General features: G+C 37.9%; 1 protein-coding gene across 1 annotated transcript in view; it reads left to right on the top strand.

The window, feature by feature from the left end:
• LOC129366401 (atrial natriuretic peptide receptor 2-like) overlaps nucleotides 1-15138 on the top strand; it is a 53514-nt gene extending 38376 nt beyond the window's left edge. Inside the window, 12 exon segments of the mRNA XM_055040221.1 lie at nucleotides 963-1122; nucleotides 1198-1353; nucleotides 3980-4035; nucleotides 4037-4149; nucleotides 9823-9969; nucleotides 11192-11315; nucleotides 12004-12072; nucleotides 12154-12328; nucleotides 12856-12954; nucleotides 13539-13562; nucleotides 13565-13629; nucleotides 14747-15138. Of these exon segments, the coding sequence (XP_054896196.1) occupies nucleotides 963-1122; nucleotides 1198-1353; nucleotides 3980-4035; nucleotides 4037-4149; nucleotides 9823-9969; nucleotides 11192-11315; nucleotides 12004-12072; nucleotides 12154-12328; nucleotides 12856-12954; nucleotides 13539-13562; nucleotides 13565-13629; nucleotides 14747-14809 (1251 nt within the window). The 3' untranslated portion in view covers nucleotides 14810-15138.
• Nucleotides 15139-17246: the final 2108 nt, after the last annotated feature.

Below are 17246 nucleotides of genomic sequence, written 5' to 3'. Positions count from 1 at the left end.
TGTGCCATGCAGATATGCACCAATCTTTCTGCATTGCCACGGCTTCACATGAGCTGAAATGGAGAGAAGGAAAATCTGCTTTAAAGTTTATTGACTTGAAGTGGTTGGAGAAGTGTAGGTAACAAATGAAATTTCATCAGAAACTCTGATTAAATGCAATCATGGGAACAATTTAGAAAATTGCTTTTAATGACACATTTCTGTTGGACTGATTGCTTAATGAAATGCTTCAGCTAAATCAGTTCCACATTTCCACAAAATATGAGACGAGGTTGATTTTTTCCCCAATGGGATGATTAAATTATTTTTAAATAATGTCAAAAGAAGTGCAAAAAATGTCCAGTTAAAGAAACAGTTCATTAATATAATCATGTTATACCAAGATAGGATATAATTTAATGTAATAACTAAAAAAAATTGTACTTCTTGAATTAAAAACACGTTAAATTTACGTACAGATAAAACTTTCTTTCTGTTTTTTCCTGTAACAGTTTTGTTTAATTTTTCACTTCCTAAATCCTAGCTTCTCTTTAGCGTTGAAACTTTTGTCGACCCTAAACTAGGTATGTTGGTTGAAAACAGAAATAAATGTTTAACTAATGACCCGTTCTAACTGCTGTCATATTGTATAAATGTTTTACTCTCTTAGTCAATGTGGCTTCTTTGTAATAAAAGGCAGTTTGTTTATTTCTCAGTAGCTAGCTTAGCGTAGCTAGCTTAGTGTAGCTTAGCTTAGCGTAGGTTTACGTTCCATTAGCTGAAAATGATGAGAAGTATCCAGAATGATGCCATCAAGTATTGCATTTTATTCTGAACTTTAGTTGTATTTCTGTACTCATTTGCAAACTTGTCAAATTTGTTATTTTCTTATGTCTGTATTTCTTTGAATTTGCTGTTTTGACGTCGAGAAACAAAAGCAGACAGAAAGAGATGGATGCTAATGCTTGACTCCTGTCCACCAGGGAATGAACTATCTCCAAAACAGCTACTTTGGCTGCCACGGAAATCTGAAGTCATCTAATTGTGTGGTGGACAGCCGATTTGTTTTGAAAATCACAGATTACGGTTTGGCCAGCTTCCGCTCGTCTTGCGAGAACGACGATTCGCATGCCCTATATGCAAGTAAGTCAGCTTCCCAAACTGCAGTTTCACAAAAGCCTCTGCTCCTGTTTTATCACGTTGTGCGTTTTCTTCCAGAGAAGCTGTGGACGGCTCCAGAGCTGCTCATATACGACCGGCACCCTCCGCAGGGGACCCAGAAGGGCGATGTGTACAGTTTTGGCATCATACTGCAGGAAATAGCTCTGAGGAATGGACCTTTCTATGTGGAAGGCATGGACCTCAGCCCTAAAGGTAAACACAGCTGCCTTTTACGAGCCTTCAAGTGGCTCAATTAGCAAAATTAGCAAATAAAACAAGTAATTTAAACAGACACAATCAAGAAAGTATTTATTTTTAGCGCCATGTTCCATGTTTTCCTTTCACTGTAACATGACGTGTTGGCCAGATGTCATCATGTAACTGAGAGGAAAAGACAGTCAGACCGACTGCAGAAACGTTAATAACATTACAGAACAACGTTCCAGTCAGTTCACACTTTTTAACCTCAAGACTAACATGAAAACAACAGAAGGAACGTGAACAATCTCTTAAATGTGATCTAACTTCAATTTTGTTTTTGAATTGAAAAGATGGTAAAATTCTTACTTTTTCAAAGCTGTGTGTCTTTGAGAAATGTCAACATCACAGGGAAACCTTGAAAGGATCATTTCTGAAAAGCTTTTAAGACGGAAAAAAATTACTTTTCCAAAACCTGAAAAGATGTGAAGAGGTTAGCCTTTTAACTCTGCAACAAAATGTCTGCCTCACTGTTAGCTCAGGTGAAAACGGAGAATTAGATTTTTTTCCCCTGAAATATGAACAATTTATAAATACAATTATGACACAGATGTCCTGCAGTAAATTATTTTCTTTTTTGACCCAATGTTTGATTTGGACAGTACCTTTAAATCCATATTTCATTCTAAGTGAAACATATTTAAGCTGAAATGTTTGATATTCGTAAAGCATATTTAGATTACAATATGGATTAAGTTTTTACAGTATTTATGTATTTTATTTTAGCAGAATGATCCGGTAAAATTCTTTTAATGACAAGTTTCTGGTGATTTTTAAAAAAAACGTTTTTTCTGTGACTGAGTGGTGGATGGATTTCTCTCCTTGCAGTTGTTGAAAAACAGATTGAGCAACAAGTCGAACTCGTCTCCGCGGGGATTAAACCTTTTCCACAACAGCTGCTTCAGTTGCTGTGGAAACCTGAAGTTGTCTAATTGCGCCTTGTTGTGTTTTGAAAATGACGCATCAAACCCAGAGATGAGCCTAAAAATATCTGGAAAGTAAAAGATAATAACTGAAAAGAAGATGTTGGATCAAAGTTTTTCCTTTTTAGTCTTAATTTATTGTTAAAAAGTCAAGTATTACAGCATAACTGGGGATGTTATTGAATTTGAAATGCATGCAGGGAGGGTTGCAGGTTTGAACCTGAATGTAATGAATCGCCTTCCTGAGGAGCTTCCTCAACCTGTTAACCTCGATTAAAACCTTTTATTCAGAGTCACGTTTCCTGCTGCTTATGCATTAACAGCCTGAGAGCAGAAACCTCGCGCCATAACGTTTCCACTTCCACCAGATTCTTTAAAAGGCTTTTATGCATCTTTTGTCATTGGAGACGGAAAAAACTGAATTAATAGTTTTATAGAGCTTTTTTGTTTCATTAATCAGAGGGAAAAAGAGTCCAACTAAAGAAGTGATGAAAACTTGGAGTGTCTTGGGAAAATGTAGTAGAAAATTAGTGTTTATATTTTTATATGTTGTGTTTTTTATCTGCTGCACTTAACGTCAAAAAGAAAAATGAGAATTTGTTGTAAAAGAAATTAGCAGCCATGTTTTTGCATAATCGACAGTTATGGCTTGATTAAAAACAAAATTATGCAGAAAACTGAAAAAGAAAATTTAATCTGGGTACTGATTAGATTTATCTTTATGTTTGCTTTTAAAAGTTTGTGTTTATTAGTGTAAATTAGCCTAGCTTAACTAACGCACTTTGACCTTATATCTTTCCATTATTTCACAACTTATTTTAACAATTATAATTTTTAAATAAACCGTTAACAAATTAAATAGTGACATTTGCTGATTTTAATAATAAACACGTAATAATCAATAGAGAGATGACGTAATGAATGAAGCCTTTAACATGGAATTTTAAAATTACCTTGAATATTTAAAAAAATAATCACTTTTAGTATTTTACAGAGTAAGCAATCAGCTTTTGCATTGTTTTCTACTTTTAGGTTATTCTGGTTTTTTATTTTGATCCTAAGATGTTAGCATCTGTTAGCATTTAGTGTAATTTAGTTTAGCTTAGCCTAGTTTAGCCTTGCTAATCTGTGTTTTTTGCCGTGTATGTTTGACTTGGTTTTCAATAACCTGGAGTAAAATATTTTAAAAAATAAAGCCATAAAAGGGCCTTAAAGTCACAAATGTGAGCTAATACAAAAGGACATAACTCAACAAATTAAGATCTTATTTGTTTATGCAATTCAAAAAAAGTTTGATATCAACAAAACTGAACTAAGTAGGTTTTATTGCTATTTTTAGGGTTTTCTTGTTGTTTTTGGAGTTTTTTCCAGGTTAACTTAACAATAGCTGGAAGGTTGTTTTCAAATGTTTTGCATTTAAAAATTTTCTTTTTGAAATAAATTTTCAATTTTTTCAAACTAGTGAAGTAAAATCAGGTGATGCTACTACAAAAATGTACACATGAACCAACTAAAGAGCTTATAATGTTATTATAAAACCCTTCAAATCAACAAAACTGGACCGTTGGTATTTTTATTTCGGTGCTTTTTGATTCTGTGTTTGATATTATTCATCATTATCCAGTCAGACACTGAGGCGTGTTTTCTTCCACGCTTAGAGATCATACAGAAGGTGAGAAACGGCCAGAAGCCGTACTTCCGGCCAACGACGGACAAACAGATGCCACCCGGAGGAGCTGACCATCCTGATGGAGGGCTGCTGGGCCGAAGACCCGACAGAGAGGCCGGACTTCGGCCACATCAAGATCTACATGGCAAAACTCAACAAGTATGTCCAACATGTTGATATTTTTCCTTTAAACGGTAACAGCAGAAATCTCTTTAATAAATGTAACCATGTGTTTGACTTTATTTTAACTTATGTGGGATGATTAATTACATTAAAAACTTAAAGAGGACCTATTATGGAAAGTTAACCTTTTGCACAGTTTTATGTTTCCATTTGGATCTCAGCTGTTTCTGAAAACACCCAGATGTTCTTTGACAATAAGTTCATGTTTTTTGGCATCTTTAGAAAATGTAGCAACTTCAGGGAAGCCCAGCCTGTTACCTAGCAACCCCGGCGGAATTCCGCCTGTTACCTAGCAACCCCGGCGGAATTCCGCCTGTTACCTAGCAACCCCGGCGGAATTCCGCCTGTTACCTAGCAACCCCGGCGGAATTCCGCCTGTTACCTAGCAACCCAGAGCTTCAGTATGTTTGGTCAGCTGGTTTTACCGCTCCACTTCTGCTTTATTACAAAACATGTAATACATTTGTTTTGCTATGTAAAACTATCCTAACCTTTTCAAGGTGGAAAAATTGGTCACATTTAAATCAACATTACATTTTATTACCATCTTCCTCTTCAGACCTCAAATAAAGAGTTAAGTTGAGATTGATTGAAGGACACTTTTTGTAGTTTCTGACGGGTCCAATGCATTGGGTGTTGGGATGAGAATGCAAATAAAAACTGAACGACAGTTTCTGACAAATGTTTGTGATTCCTGACAGCCGGTTGTTAGCAGGAAGCGCCCTGCGAAAGCGTCGGTGTGTGTTTGAGTAACAGAAGAGTCGGAGTCCATGGTTCTGGTATTATTTTTGATGATCTTATGAATCATTTATGCGCATATTTTGGTTGGAATATTATGTCGATGCAGGAAGGGAGGCCAGCATGTTTTCCCCTGAGAGTGGAGCTTCTGTCAGAAAGAGTTAGTGTAAGGATGAAACAAAGTGACTCTAAAGCTCAGAAACCAGATACACTGCTGGCAGGTTGGATGTTGGAGAAACTCTGCAACAGCTCCGTCATGGGAAAAAAATGAAGACACCACATGAAATATTCTGTTCTTTCACCAGAAATGTTCACATATTGATATATACATTTATTTCAACATTAAATATCCACATGCACTTATGGACACGATCATGCTAACATGTTAGCATAATCTTCTAAATTAATTTTGCCACATAAATTCTAACATGCTGATTTTCTTGGCTGTTTTGTAACTTTTAGCTGAAGAAAGTTATGTTGCTGTTTTGGTTTTTTAAGCTCTCATTTCGAAGTGAGAAGACTGTTATGATTCCTCCTCATGTTTTCTCTCTTTTTACCCAATAACATTTTTTAAAACAAGAAACATAAAGGAAGAAAATGAAACACGGACCCTAGAGAACAAGACGTAGATATAAACACAATATCTAAGATGTAGATTATAATGTCAGAATTAATTTGATGTTTTGTCGCCTTTCAAGGGAGGATCATTTGAACTGAGGTTAGCAGTTTAGCATTAGCGGCCAGTGAATAGCGCTTTGCGATTTAGCATCAACTTCTGCTAAATACCCTTTTGCTGTAGCGATGTAGCTTTAGGCTGTGCCAAATACCATGTTGGTATAACGTTTTACTCTGTCCTTTCTGTCCAGATGAGTAAGAAAACCATACTAGGTTTTTTTTTCTCATCATAACTTCATATTTTCAGGAATAAAGTGGTTTAATCTGGTTTAATAGTTACTAACCACTTGAATTATGAAATAAAGTCATTGATTTAACATCCGTCTTGCAGATGAACCGTTTTAGTATTTAATGCGTTCCTCAGTTTGGATGATTGTGTGGGATGTTTAATCAGATCTGACAGTGAGTGAAGAGTCATTGAACTTGTTGGCCCTTTGAATCGTTAACTCATTATACTTCATTAATAATTGAACTATATAATTGGTGTTTTTCCCTTTTGGGGAAAAAAACTAAACTAATCTGTGTCTGCAGCACATTACAAGAAGCTGATGTTGGAAATAAGCTTTAAATTTGTTCCTTTAGCTTTGAGAATTAGCATTCAGCCCATATTTACAGTGAGACTGTGTTACTTTCTTTTGTTAAGCTCCTCATAAAGACATGGATCATGCAGTGCTGCGTGTTATTTACATGGTTTTGCCCAGAGACGTGATAAAGAAGAGCTTACATTCATCATTGGTTGAGCGGATTGAGCCTTGGCGAATGCGGCGTGAAGCTTTTACAGGTTCTGACTTTGTGCCTGTCAGCTGCAATCGGTGGTCACGTCCTGCAAGCTGTGGCAGGAATATCAAAATATGGGTCACGGTTCGTTAGACTGAAGCCGACTTGGAGATTTCTGACTCTCAGCTGGAAAAACAAACTCTTAGGTTGTGCTGTTTTCATTGCAACACCTGAACACTGTGAGACACCGTGAGACCACATTCAAACTTTGGAAAGAGAAAAAACGATCCATACAGCCACATGAACTCAAAAGTACTTTGGAAAATCGATGTCACCCAAGGCAGCGCTGCATCCAGCAGGGAAACTGGATTGCATAAGGAAGGAGGAAGGCATAAATCTCTGAACGGAGCAAGTTCTCTGGGAACAAGCTGGATAAAAATGCAGGCGACAAGTGTTCTGTTTAAAGACAGGCCCAGATTGAATTAAAAACACAGAGCGGGTGATATAAACTAAGGGAGTTAAATCCAGGCTCTGTCATGATGTGGTGGAGAATCATCGTTGTGAACAACAGAAATGCTAATGTTGCTGATCATCATCTTTCACGGCCGTCCACATCGAAGCTGGAACTGAATGCCAGCAGTCCAGATGTGTCTCATCTGACAATGGGAACAAAGTAAAGCAGAGGAACGACTGGGAACGAGTTTTAAGTTGAGCCCAGAGGAGATGAAACGGTATTAGAGCAGGAATCCAAGATGGAGGAGATCAGAGTCTGGAGCAAAATAACGACTTAGAGGGATCAGAAACCATTGCTAAGGCAGTTTTTACTGAGCATATTACAGCATACTAATGTATATTTAGTATTTGAACAGTTACAATATGCAGTTAGAAGCTTTTATCTCTAATATTTATAGATATTATGTCTTCTGCAGCACAAACCCATCAGTGATATAAAAACAGCCATGTTGGAGGTGATTCTGTAACAGATTGAGTTTTTCCTCTTAGCTCAACGTCTCCTCTATTATCCCTGTTTCTCCACATTGGATGGCTCTGCTCACATTCAGCCCTGAGTGGTTTTAAGTGGAGAGGTCCTCATGATTGATGACCTCCGAAGCACTCAAGGATGCTGCTGACAGGCGCGTCCCTCCACTCCGGTTGGCCTGGGCGGCCCGTGCCTCAGCGCTCCGTCTGCTGGTTGCTCTCATTAGGAAAATGCTTGTTGTTGACGTGACGTGACGGATGGGCTGTTATTTTGGGAGCGAGAGTGAAAGGGTGTCGAGCGACAAACGGTTTGGTTCGAACCCACACAGGGCGTCTAAAGCTGGCCGTGAAACGCCGACCTCACTGCGAACACGAAGTCTCCCCATTGTTCGTCTCTGAACACATTCACTCTGATTCACTGGAAGCTTTTATGCATTGGTTCAGACCAAAGTATAAATCCTTTTTAATTCTAGTTTAGATGAATTACAGCAGATTTGATTTGCTGTTCAACGTTTTCCCCAGAAAACTTGCTAACGCCATTGGTTGGGCGCTTGGGCAGTCATTCACCCAGCGGTTTAAAGTTGAACATTTGAAAACATCACTTGATAATTATGTGTTATTAAGAGATTGGAAGGTTAATACCTGAATATTAACTATAAAGTCTTAAAAAAAACACAAATATTAAAAAAAAACTAAAAACAGGAAAAGCCTGGAGGCCCGCCAGGCTTATAATAAACCCTGTTTTTTTTCACCAAATGGCCTTTATTGAATCTTTATATTCTTGTTAGATTAATCAATTAAAAATGTCCTTATTCTGTTTTTCAATTCAACTCTTAGAATAAAACTTAATTGAGTCATATTGAATTTAGTTTTATTTGACAATTATTTTAGTTATTGTCTTGTTTTATTTGATTATTAACCTATTAGTTAGACAATCGGATAAAAAGTTGCCAAATTCTTTTCACTTAAGACGTTTTATACGCTCTCTGAAATACATTAGAAAATGTAAATAAAACTAATAATTCATTTTAAAATGTAACAACATGGCGTTCCTTTTGTGAACACTTTTCTGCTTGACTTGGCATCAGTACCATGCAGAGCGAATCTGATGACTATTTTTGGATTAAGTGAATAATAACTGGAAAGCAGAAGGAACTTAGTATAAAAATAATAAGTTTCTGCATAATTCAAACCAGATGAAGCTAAAATTACATCACATGAGGAGTTTTGGCTGAAACATTTTCAGACAAATGTTTCTTTTATTATAATGCAAAATGCATTTAGTATTTTGTACTCTTAGGTTGTTTTCTTCTCTGAATATCTTTTTTATTTCACCAAATGGCTTTTTTTGAATCCAGTTAACAATTAAATGTTTAGAAAATTATTTGACAGTTCTACAATTGATTAATCATTTCAGTCCTAACACTCCTTTATTTAACTTGTCAGTTTTAACATATTTTTTGTATTTTCATTTTTGCGTTCGTCATACTGTACGTCTGAATTTGAAATACTGGGCGCGCTAATCTTTACGTGACCTTTTTCGATTGAACTCAGAGCCTCGTTACTCATTAGTGGTCCATGTCTGATATTTGCTCCTTTAAAGATGAACAGCGTGTTGGCGTCTGTAGGCTGCTATGACCCAGTAGCTACTGGGAAGGTGCCAGACATTGACGCTTTCAGCCTCCATGCTGGCGTGGATGACTCACCTTCTCGCTCCGTCTGAGTAACTGTGAGCGTTGGGTTGTGTTTATGCCTGAGCATATGATTGTAGAGCATAAACATTATGCTACACGTTTAATTAGAAAACCTACGAGACGCAGGCATCAGCTTTTAGAGCTTCAGCGTCTAAAAAAAGCCACTAAATGCCACAATGAGCAGCTAACATTTGAGGATAGAAGTCAGTTTTACGTCTGCAGGATTAGTTCTTTGTACGGGACACCTGAAGTGACGTAATTATAATACAAAAAATTAACATGACAACGCAAATTTTCAACTGATTTTCCAAATCAAAGTTGTAAGTATAAGACTAATGTTTACAGTAGATAATATCTGTAATATTTGTTCTTCCAGTGACAACAGAAAGCAATAAAATATACAAAAATGCAAACAAATAAATGAAAAATGAAAATAAATAAAAATCTTAAATTAAATAATGACATAAAAATATAAAATGGAAAAAATATTTGATTAAAACTGAACTTCAAAAAATGCAAACTATAAAATAAATGGAACAATAAAAAATAGCAAAATGAAATTAGAAATATGAAAAACTACAAAAAAGTTTAAGTAAAAAATACAAAAATGAAAAAAAGCTAAATATGATAAAATAAATTGAAAAATGGAATTAATACAAAATAAAAAATACAGAAAATGTTATTTGAAATTACAGAAATGTACAAAAATACAATGAAATACAAAATATTAAAAATATAAATAAATGACATTTTACTAAAACATTACAAAGAACAATGCTGATTTTAAACTTAAAAATATTCTTATTGCTCTTCAGAGTTGCTACATGTTTGTTTGTGTTTTCTGCAGGGAGGGCAGCACCAGCATCCTTAACAACCTGCTGTCCAGGATGGAGCAATACGCCAACAACCTGGAGAACCTGGTGGAGGAGCGGACGCAGGCCTACCTGGAGGAGAAGCGGAAAGCCGAAAACCTCCTCTACCAAATCCTCCCACAGTAAGGAAGGAAAAAACTCAAAACCACCAATTAACTGAAGTTCAGCTGATTGGACTCAGTGACACTCTGTCAGCGGCGCTAAACCTCTGTATTAATTAAAGACTCAAACATATTTCCCTGCAGTGCAATCTCGCTACAGAGAAAAGGGCAATAGAGGGAGGACAGGAAGAGCAAATCCAGCTTCCCTTCATCGTTTATCCTCTTCTTCCTCCTTCATCATGTTGAAATTAGGCAGACAGAAAAAGGGCCTGAGAGGAACAGAAGATCTGATTTCTCACCGCGCTCCAGATTTAAACAAACTGACCTCTGCCTCCGAGATGTTCCTGCCTTGGTGTCGTTTGATTGAAGGGAAATTAACATGAGCAGAGATAAACTGACATCTGGGGATGATTTCAGTGGCCAGGCGTTCAGCCAGAGCCAGGGCTGCTGGATAATAAGGAGAAAACAGCTGGAAAAACATTTTTCTTTCACTTTAGAGCCTCTGCCTTATTTACTGCACCAGATAATTCAATATTTTACAAAATCTATTACATGTGGATACCAGAACCTTACTTATTCCCACCGTTGTTTTAAAAAATCCTACTAAAAAATTAAAGATGGCCGCCATCGTCAACAAAATGTGGCACGAGATTTATGAAAGATAAACACATTTAATGTCAAATTTTACATTAGACTCATAGAAATCATCTCTACTGATAGTTTTTCATTTTTCAATATGGCTGTCATGGAACATTAGATAAATCTGTAGCACACAAACAAATTAGCAGTTGCTAACACTGAACTGATAAGAACATAAATACTAAACTCCTAAACACATAAACAAATAGCAGACACTAAAGCTAACTGCTAAACCTATAAAAATGAGTGAAAGCTAAAGCGAAACCGCTGACACTAAACGGCTAAACATCAAAAAAGTTAGCAGAATCTGATTCGGTCACATCTTCATGACTGGGGTGAATCTAGCAAACATCCAAGTCCTCAGTTTCTGAGCATTACTTCAACATTGTTTGAACAAAATAGCTAAAGTTGAAAACATGACGGGTAACGTTGTGGCAATAATTGATTAAAAAGGTGCAAAAACAGCAGCCATCTTGAAATTAAAGTGGCTGACGGGAGACATTAGCGGTTAGCATGCTCATTCTTACAGTTTTTCTCTGTGTGTGTGTGTGTGTGTGTGTGTGTGTGTGTGTGCGTGTGTGTGTGTGTGTGTGTGTGTGTGCAGCTCGGTGGCGGAGCAGCTAAAGCGCGGCGAGACAGTTCAGGCGGAGGCCTTCGACAGCGTCACCATCTACTTCAGCGACATCGTCGGTTTCACCTCTCTGTCTGCGGAGAGCACGCCGCTGCAGGTACGCTTCCCGCTCACACCGCGCCGCGCTGTCGTGATCTCCAGCGGAGAGAGTGTGTTCCCCCACACACACTCTGTGTGTGACTGGAAATAGATCAGCCCTTAGATGGGAGATCTTGACGCAGAGTTGAGTCACTTCATCTAGACGGATACAGAATTTGCTCTGCTGTGGTGGAAATAGAAAGTTAGTTTCAAGTGCGCGAAGATATTTACACCAGAAACTCGACAGGAATACTTGTTACGATCAAATGGTTTTGCAGTGCAATTGTTATTTACAGTTATTATGTAGATTTTATGTGGGTTTTCTTGAATGAGAGGCATTTTGTAATCATTTTGTTTTGTGAATACCATAACATGTTTATGGAAGAGTAGCGGCAAACTAATTATTTTGTTCTTGTTGCAAAAAAGTCTCTAATTTACGGTAAAATACTGGCAGCTGTGGATGCCAGTATTTTACGGTATTTATTCAAAAACATTGTTCTGTTTTATGGGATTCATTCTGTAAATTCTTATATTTCTATTGTAAAATAAAATATGGTAAAATGTTACGGTATTTTACAATATTTGGTATAATTCATTGGTATTTCTACAGACATTTTTTACAGTGTAGTTATGTATTTTCTTGTTCTACTGGTTACTTTAAAAAAAACTGCTTGAATTAAATAAATAAAATCTATTTTTCCCTGCAGGTTGTCACGTTGCTCAACGATCTGTACACCTGCTTCGACGCCATAATCGATAACTTTGATGTCTACAAGGTGGGTTTGGGTCACCAGTGGGTCTAACTGGGACGTGTGGGTGGTGAACTGGTGCTGTACCGGTTTGTGTCCGGTCTGCAGGTGGAGACCATCGGAGACGCCTACATGGTGGTGTCGGGGCTGCCGGTCCGGAACGGGAAGCTCCACGCCAGAGAGGTGGCTAGCATGTCGCTAGCGCTGCTGGAGCAGGTCAGAACCTTCAAGATCCGGCACCGACCCAACGACCAGCTCCGGCTGAGGATAGGCATTCACACCGGTGAGTCTGAAGGTCACAGCGTTCAGGTGCTGGGTCAGGGGTCAAAGGTCAGAAACGACTTGTAACGCAACAAAAACGCCTTCAGTTAGAAACTGAAGCAGGATGAGCAGAAAACCAGAACTCTGAAGGGTAAACATCCGACTGGATCATCCAACAAACCAACCAACCACTCTACATTCAACCATCCAATGGAACATCCAACAAAACATCCAATAAACCAACCAACCATCCTACATCCAACCATCCACTAGAAAGTCCAACCAAATATCCATTAAACCGTTTATTTCATTTATTTGGATCATGATACAAGTTTAAAATCACATGAGCAAAAGACGTATTTTCACCACTATAATCTTAACCTGGTTGAATAGAAACAGGAAGAAATAAAAACCATCCAATGTTTCTTTGCACCACAATAACTATCAGTTGTAGACATTGACCAGTAGCAGCATGAAGTTGCTGGTTGCTGGCAGCAGCAGCAGCATCGGCGTTGTGTGTCCGGCCCTCTGACCGTCTCGGTTCCTCAGGTCCGGTGTGCGCTGGTGTTGTGGGGCTGAAGATGCCGCGGTACTGCCTGTTCGGAGACACCGTCAACACGGCGTCCCGCATGGAGTCCAACGGAGAGGGTGAGAGCTGCTGACATCACTTCCTGTCTGCTTTAACCAGGGAGACGTGTCAGAAACCAGCCTGTGCTCTGGAGATATTTTAATATTTAGTTTAATTATTATGTTATTTTTTTTGTGTGTTGAGAATTTGCGCTTTATTATGACGCTGTATTAGAGCCACGCTAAGAAAATGTTTAGTAAATTAATATTACAAGAATAAAACTATTTTTTATTTTCCCGTAAATAATAATTCTAATTTTAGGAATATTCTGGAGATGAAAAAACTAAAAATGAGGCGATTTAGTTCCTCAGTTTGCTGCCTCATTGTGAGTTGTGGATATTTTCCAGCTGGATCTTCAGATGCATTGATCAGCTGCTGAGTGTTTTCCTGTATCGAGTCTCCTCTGGTGAATAATTGATGTTTCTCTCAGAAAAAAGCCGTGAACTGCAGCAGGAGGGAATCGTTTCTCCTTCGTTAACTAATGAAACTAACCAGGTTTCTGACTCTCTGCTCAAAATGGGTTTATTTAGAAGCTGGAGTTATTTCAATTCCAAACTCAGATGTTTTTATTTTATTTCTGCTCTGCTTTTGGTTTTCCTCGCAGCCTTAAAGATCCACGTTTCCTCCGCCACAAAGAAGTGCTGGATGAGTTTGGTTACTTTGACCTTCAGCTGCGAGGAGACGTAGAAATGAAGGTAAGATCTGATTATTTCACTCTAGTTTTATTTATTTCTTTAGTTGTGTCGTTTTAGACGAGGTTGTTTCCTCTCCAGAACACAAGAGCTCAGAGTTTCCTGAAATCGATTTAATTCTCACTCAGAGATTGTTCAGAACTGCGAAATAACTGAAACGCTTAAAATTTCCCAAAATTCAACTCAAATTTGCTTCTTTAATCCCAAAACGGAGCTAAATGTTACTTTAATAAGTTGAGGGCTGCTGGCAGGAAGCGCTTCCTGTAGCAGTCTGTGTCACAGAACAGCTGATTGGCCTCTGACCAAGAGTTTGGTTAAACAAAACATGGTGGTGGCAGCATGATGCTGTGGGATGCTTTTCTTGACTTCAGAAAAGCAATAACTTTCTTTTTTTGTTACTTTTATAAATTGTCAGTTTGGTTCTTAAAAGACCAAAATTTCCACTTAATTTGATATTTTGTTCGGTTTGATGAGGTCAGCTTTAAATATTAATGATAATTTGATCAGTTACTACGTAATTTTTTACCAAAAACTGCATTTTACTTCAGTAAACATATGTTGAAGTAGTTCTACTCTTACTGAAGTACATTTCTGAGTACTTTATCCACTTCTGGTAATAAGTAAATTGTTACATTTACTTGAGAAACTTATTTGGTTAAAGTTAGTTGTAGATCTTGTTTTGCTCCACTGTGCTGCCCAGAAATTGTTCTCCTGATAATAGTAACATTAATCAGTATGTTTTTCTCACACAAGAAGTTACTCAAATACGAGTGAAAAAGTATTTTTGTACAAAGATCCGATTTAATCATGACTGAAGATTAATAAATAAAGACTCTTCATGTTCTTCCCATTGATAGGAATTTAAATATTTTCTGTTCCATCTTGGTTTTTTCAGCATGATGTATTTTTGTCTTGTGTTTTGTTTTTTTTTACCGTCCCTTTAATGGAGCTAATCAGACCTTCTGGAAACAAAATGGCCGCCGCAGTCGAAGCCTCCTTCCTGCTGCGTTGGTGTCATTAGATCCTGGGTGTCGGCCGTTATCCAGGCCCAATCAAACCGCTGATGCGTCTCCATTGACGAACTGATTGATTTGTGCTTTTTTTGTTGTTGTTTTTTCAGGGAAAAGGTAAAATGAGAACATATTGGCTTCTTGGGGAGAAGACGGATGTGTACGTAATCTGAGAGGCCTGCTGACGGCGGCGCGGCTACTTTATTTGTTCTAGAATAAGTCCTTAACTGTGATTTCCAGCGAAAACAGACAGAAACAAGAGGGAATCCCAGGTATATTTATTACCTGCTTAACTAAATAAAAACAATAAATCAGAGAGAAAAGTTGTTTTTGTATGAAGAGGGTGCTTTTCACAGATGAATCCTTATTTTTTTGTGCTTTCTATATTCAGATTTGTAATAACGTGTTTGGAAGTCGACAATGTTTTAAGTATTTTTGGAAAGATTTAAAGGCACAGAGAAGCAATCGTTGCCACTGCAGGGTTTGATCAACCGTTTAACACAGCTGATGTATATATATATCCAAGACACTGTAAAATATTTTGTTCAATAAAATGAGTGAAGCACTTTTTTCATTTATAAGTTGGGATCTGTTTGTTTTTTTTTTTTTTTTCTTATTATTATTGACTTTTAGGCAGGAAATAATTACAAACATGTTTCACCTTAAACATAAATGTCCAATAAAAACCATTAATATGGATTAAGGAGCAGATCAACTCAAAATGTATAAAATTATGTTACTGTAAACATTTGCATAAACGTGTTTATTACTCGGGCTCAGTGCTGCCCTCTTTGGGTGTAATGGTGGCGACTGCAGTTGAATTTTCCCATTGGGTTTTATAATTGGGTTTCCATGGTAACACCCTGAGACTTTTACTGAAATGTTTAATTTGGTGCAAAAATGTTTTAACCCTGGATAAATATAGGAAGTGTTTTTTTTTTTTTTTTTTTAATTTAAAATGGCAAATATGGAAAATAAGTTTTTGATCTTTGCTGAATAAAATTACTTCTTTTATTACTTGATTTTATTTAATGTTTTATTATTATTTTACTCTGGACTGGATAAATTTGTCCTTCATGACACAAAGGTTCAGACACCAAGACTCAGATAACTCTGACAACAATCAAGTATGGTGGTGGCAGTATTATGCTGTGGAGCACAAACTGGATGGACGAATCTTCACATCAAATCAAAGGCAAAAACTTGCAGTTTGAGGATAAAATAGAAATATTTCACTTTTACAGTGTAAATTTTTGATGGATTGGATAAAGAGCAGCGTGTGTGTGTGTGTGTCAGTGTGTGTGAGTCAGTGTGTGTGTCAGTGTCTCTGTGGGTGTGTGTGTGTGTGTGTCGGGGTGTGTGTCAGTGTTTCTGTGGGTGTGTGTGTGTGTCTGTGTTGTGTGTGTCTGTGTGTGTGTGTGTCTGGGTGTGGGTGTGTGTGTGTGTCAGTGTGTGTGTGTGTGTGTGTGTCAGTGTGTGTGGGTGTGTGTGTGTGTCAGTGTGTGTGGGTGTGTGTCAGTGTGTGTGTGTGTGTGTCAGTGTTTGTGTGTGTGTCTGTGTGTGTCAGTGTGTGTGTGTGTCAGTGTGTGTGTGTGTCAGTGTGTGTCAGTGTGTGTGTGTGTGTGTGTGTGTGTGTGTCAGTGTGTGTGTGTGTGTGTGTCAGTGTGTGTGTTTGTCAGTGTGTGTGTGTGTGTCAGTGTGTGTGTGTGTGTGTGTGTGTGTGTGTGTGTCAGTGTGTTTGTCAGTGTGTGTGTGTGTCAGTGTGTGTGTGTCTGTGTGTGTGTGTGTGTCAGTTGTGTGTGTGTGTGTTGTGTGTGTGGTGTGTGTGTGTGTGTGCCGCTCAGGAGTCAAACTCAAAATTAAAGAGCAGAAACAAATTTCTGCATGTCATTCATTTGAGGTGTTGGGTACAGATCCTCTGCGGTGCGGCTGTGAGATTCAGCACCAATTGCTTTTTCCTGTGCGATAATGAAATGTTTGGAGAAAAGCTGCATAACTAGAAGCTAAAATTGCTCGTCTCCATAGCGACCGCCTACTAATCCCCGCTGAAGGCTGAGGACGGATGAGGAATCGTCCTCTGACCGACTCCACGTGTGGATGTGCAGCCGGCTGCAGGGACGCAGCTCCGTCTCTTCTGTCTTCAAGGACAGAGACGAGATCTTTGCCCGGCGTGGGAGGAAGTTCTGTTGCTCAACATCAGTTGCACTAATTGCAGGTTGCTGCAGAGGAGAGATAATGATCCGGGAAGAATCGGCGCTTTCAGGACGTTTTGTTCTCCACCAGGGAAAAAAAACATCTACGGTTGCTTCAGAGTCCAACTTTTGTGTTTAAGTGAATAAATGTTTTCATGACATCATCAGAATCACCAACCCACTGGATCTGCAGCCTAAACTATGAAGTTATAATTGGTGCTACGTGGCTGACGAGTTCAAACGGCTAAACGCAGAAAAATACTGGAAACAGAAATACAGCAATCATAGAAAAATAAAAACAACATATTGCTACCTAAAAAATATTGTAACAGTAAATAAAATGTTAGATTTTTTTTTGTTCTGGTTTGTGACAAATAATCTGAAAAAGTCAAAGTTCTGCTGATCCTGTGTTTTTTTG

This window comes from Poeciliopsis prolifica, unplaced genomic scaffold, assembly GCF_027474105.1.
Source record: "Poeciliopsis prolifica strain line A6 unplaced genomic scaffold, Auburn_PproV2 SCAFFOLD015, whole genome shotgun sequence".
In the NCBI taxonomy this organism is placed as follows: Eukaryota; Metazoa; Chordata; class Actinopteri; order Cyprinodontiformes; family Poeciliidae; genus Poeciliopsis; species Poeciliopsis prolifica.
The sequence above is the reverse complement of the archived record's forward strand: the minus strand, read 5'-3'. Positions and strand labels throughout refer to the sequence as shown.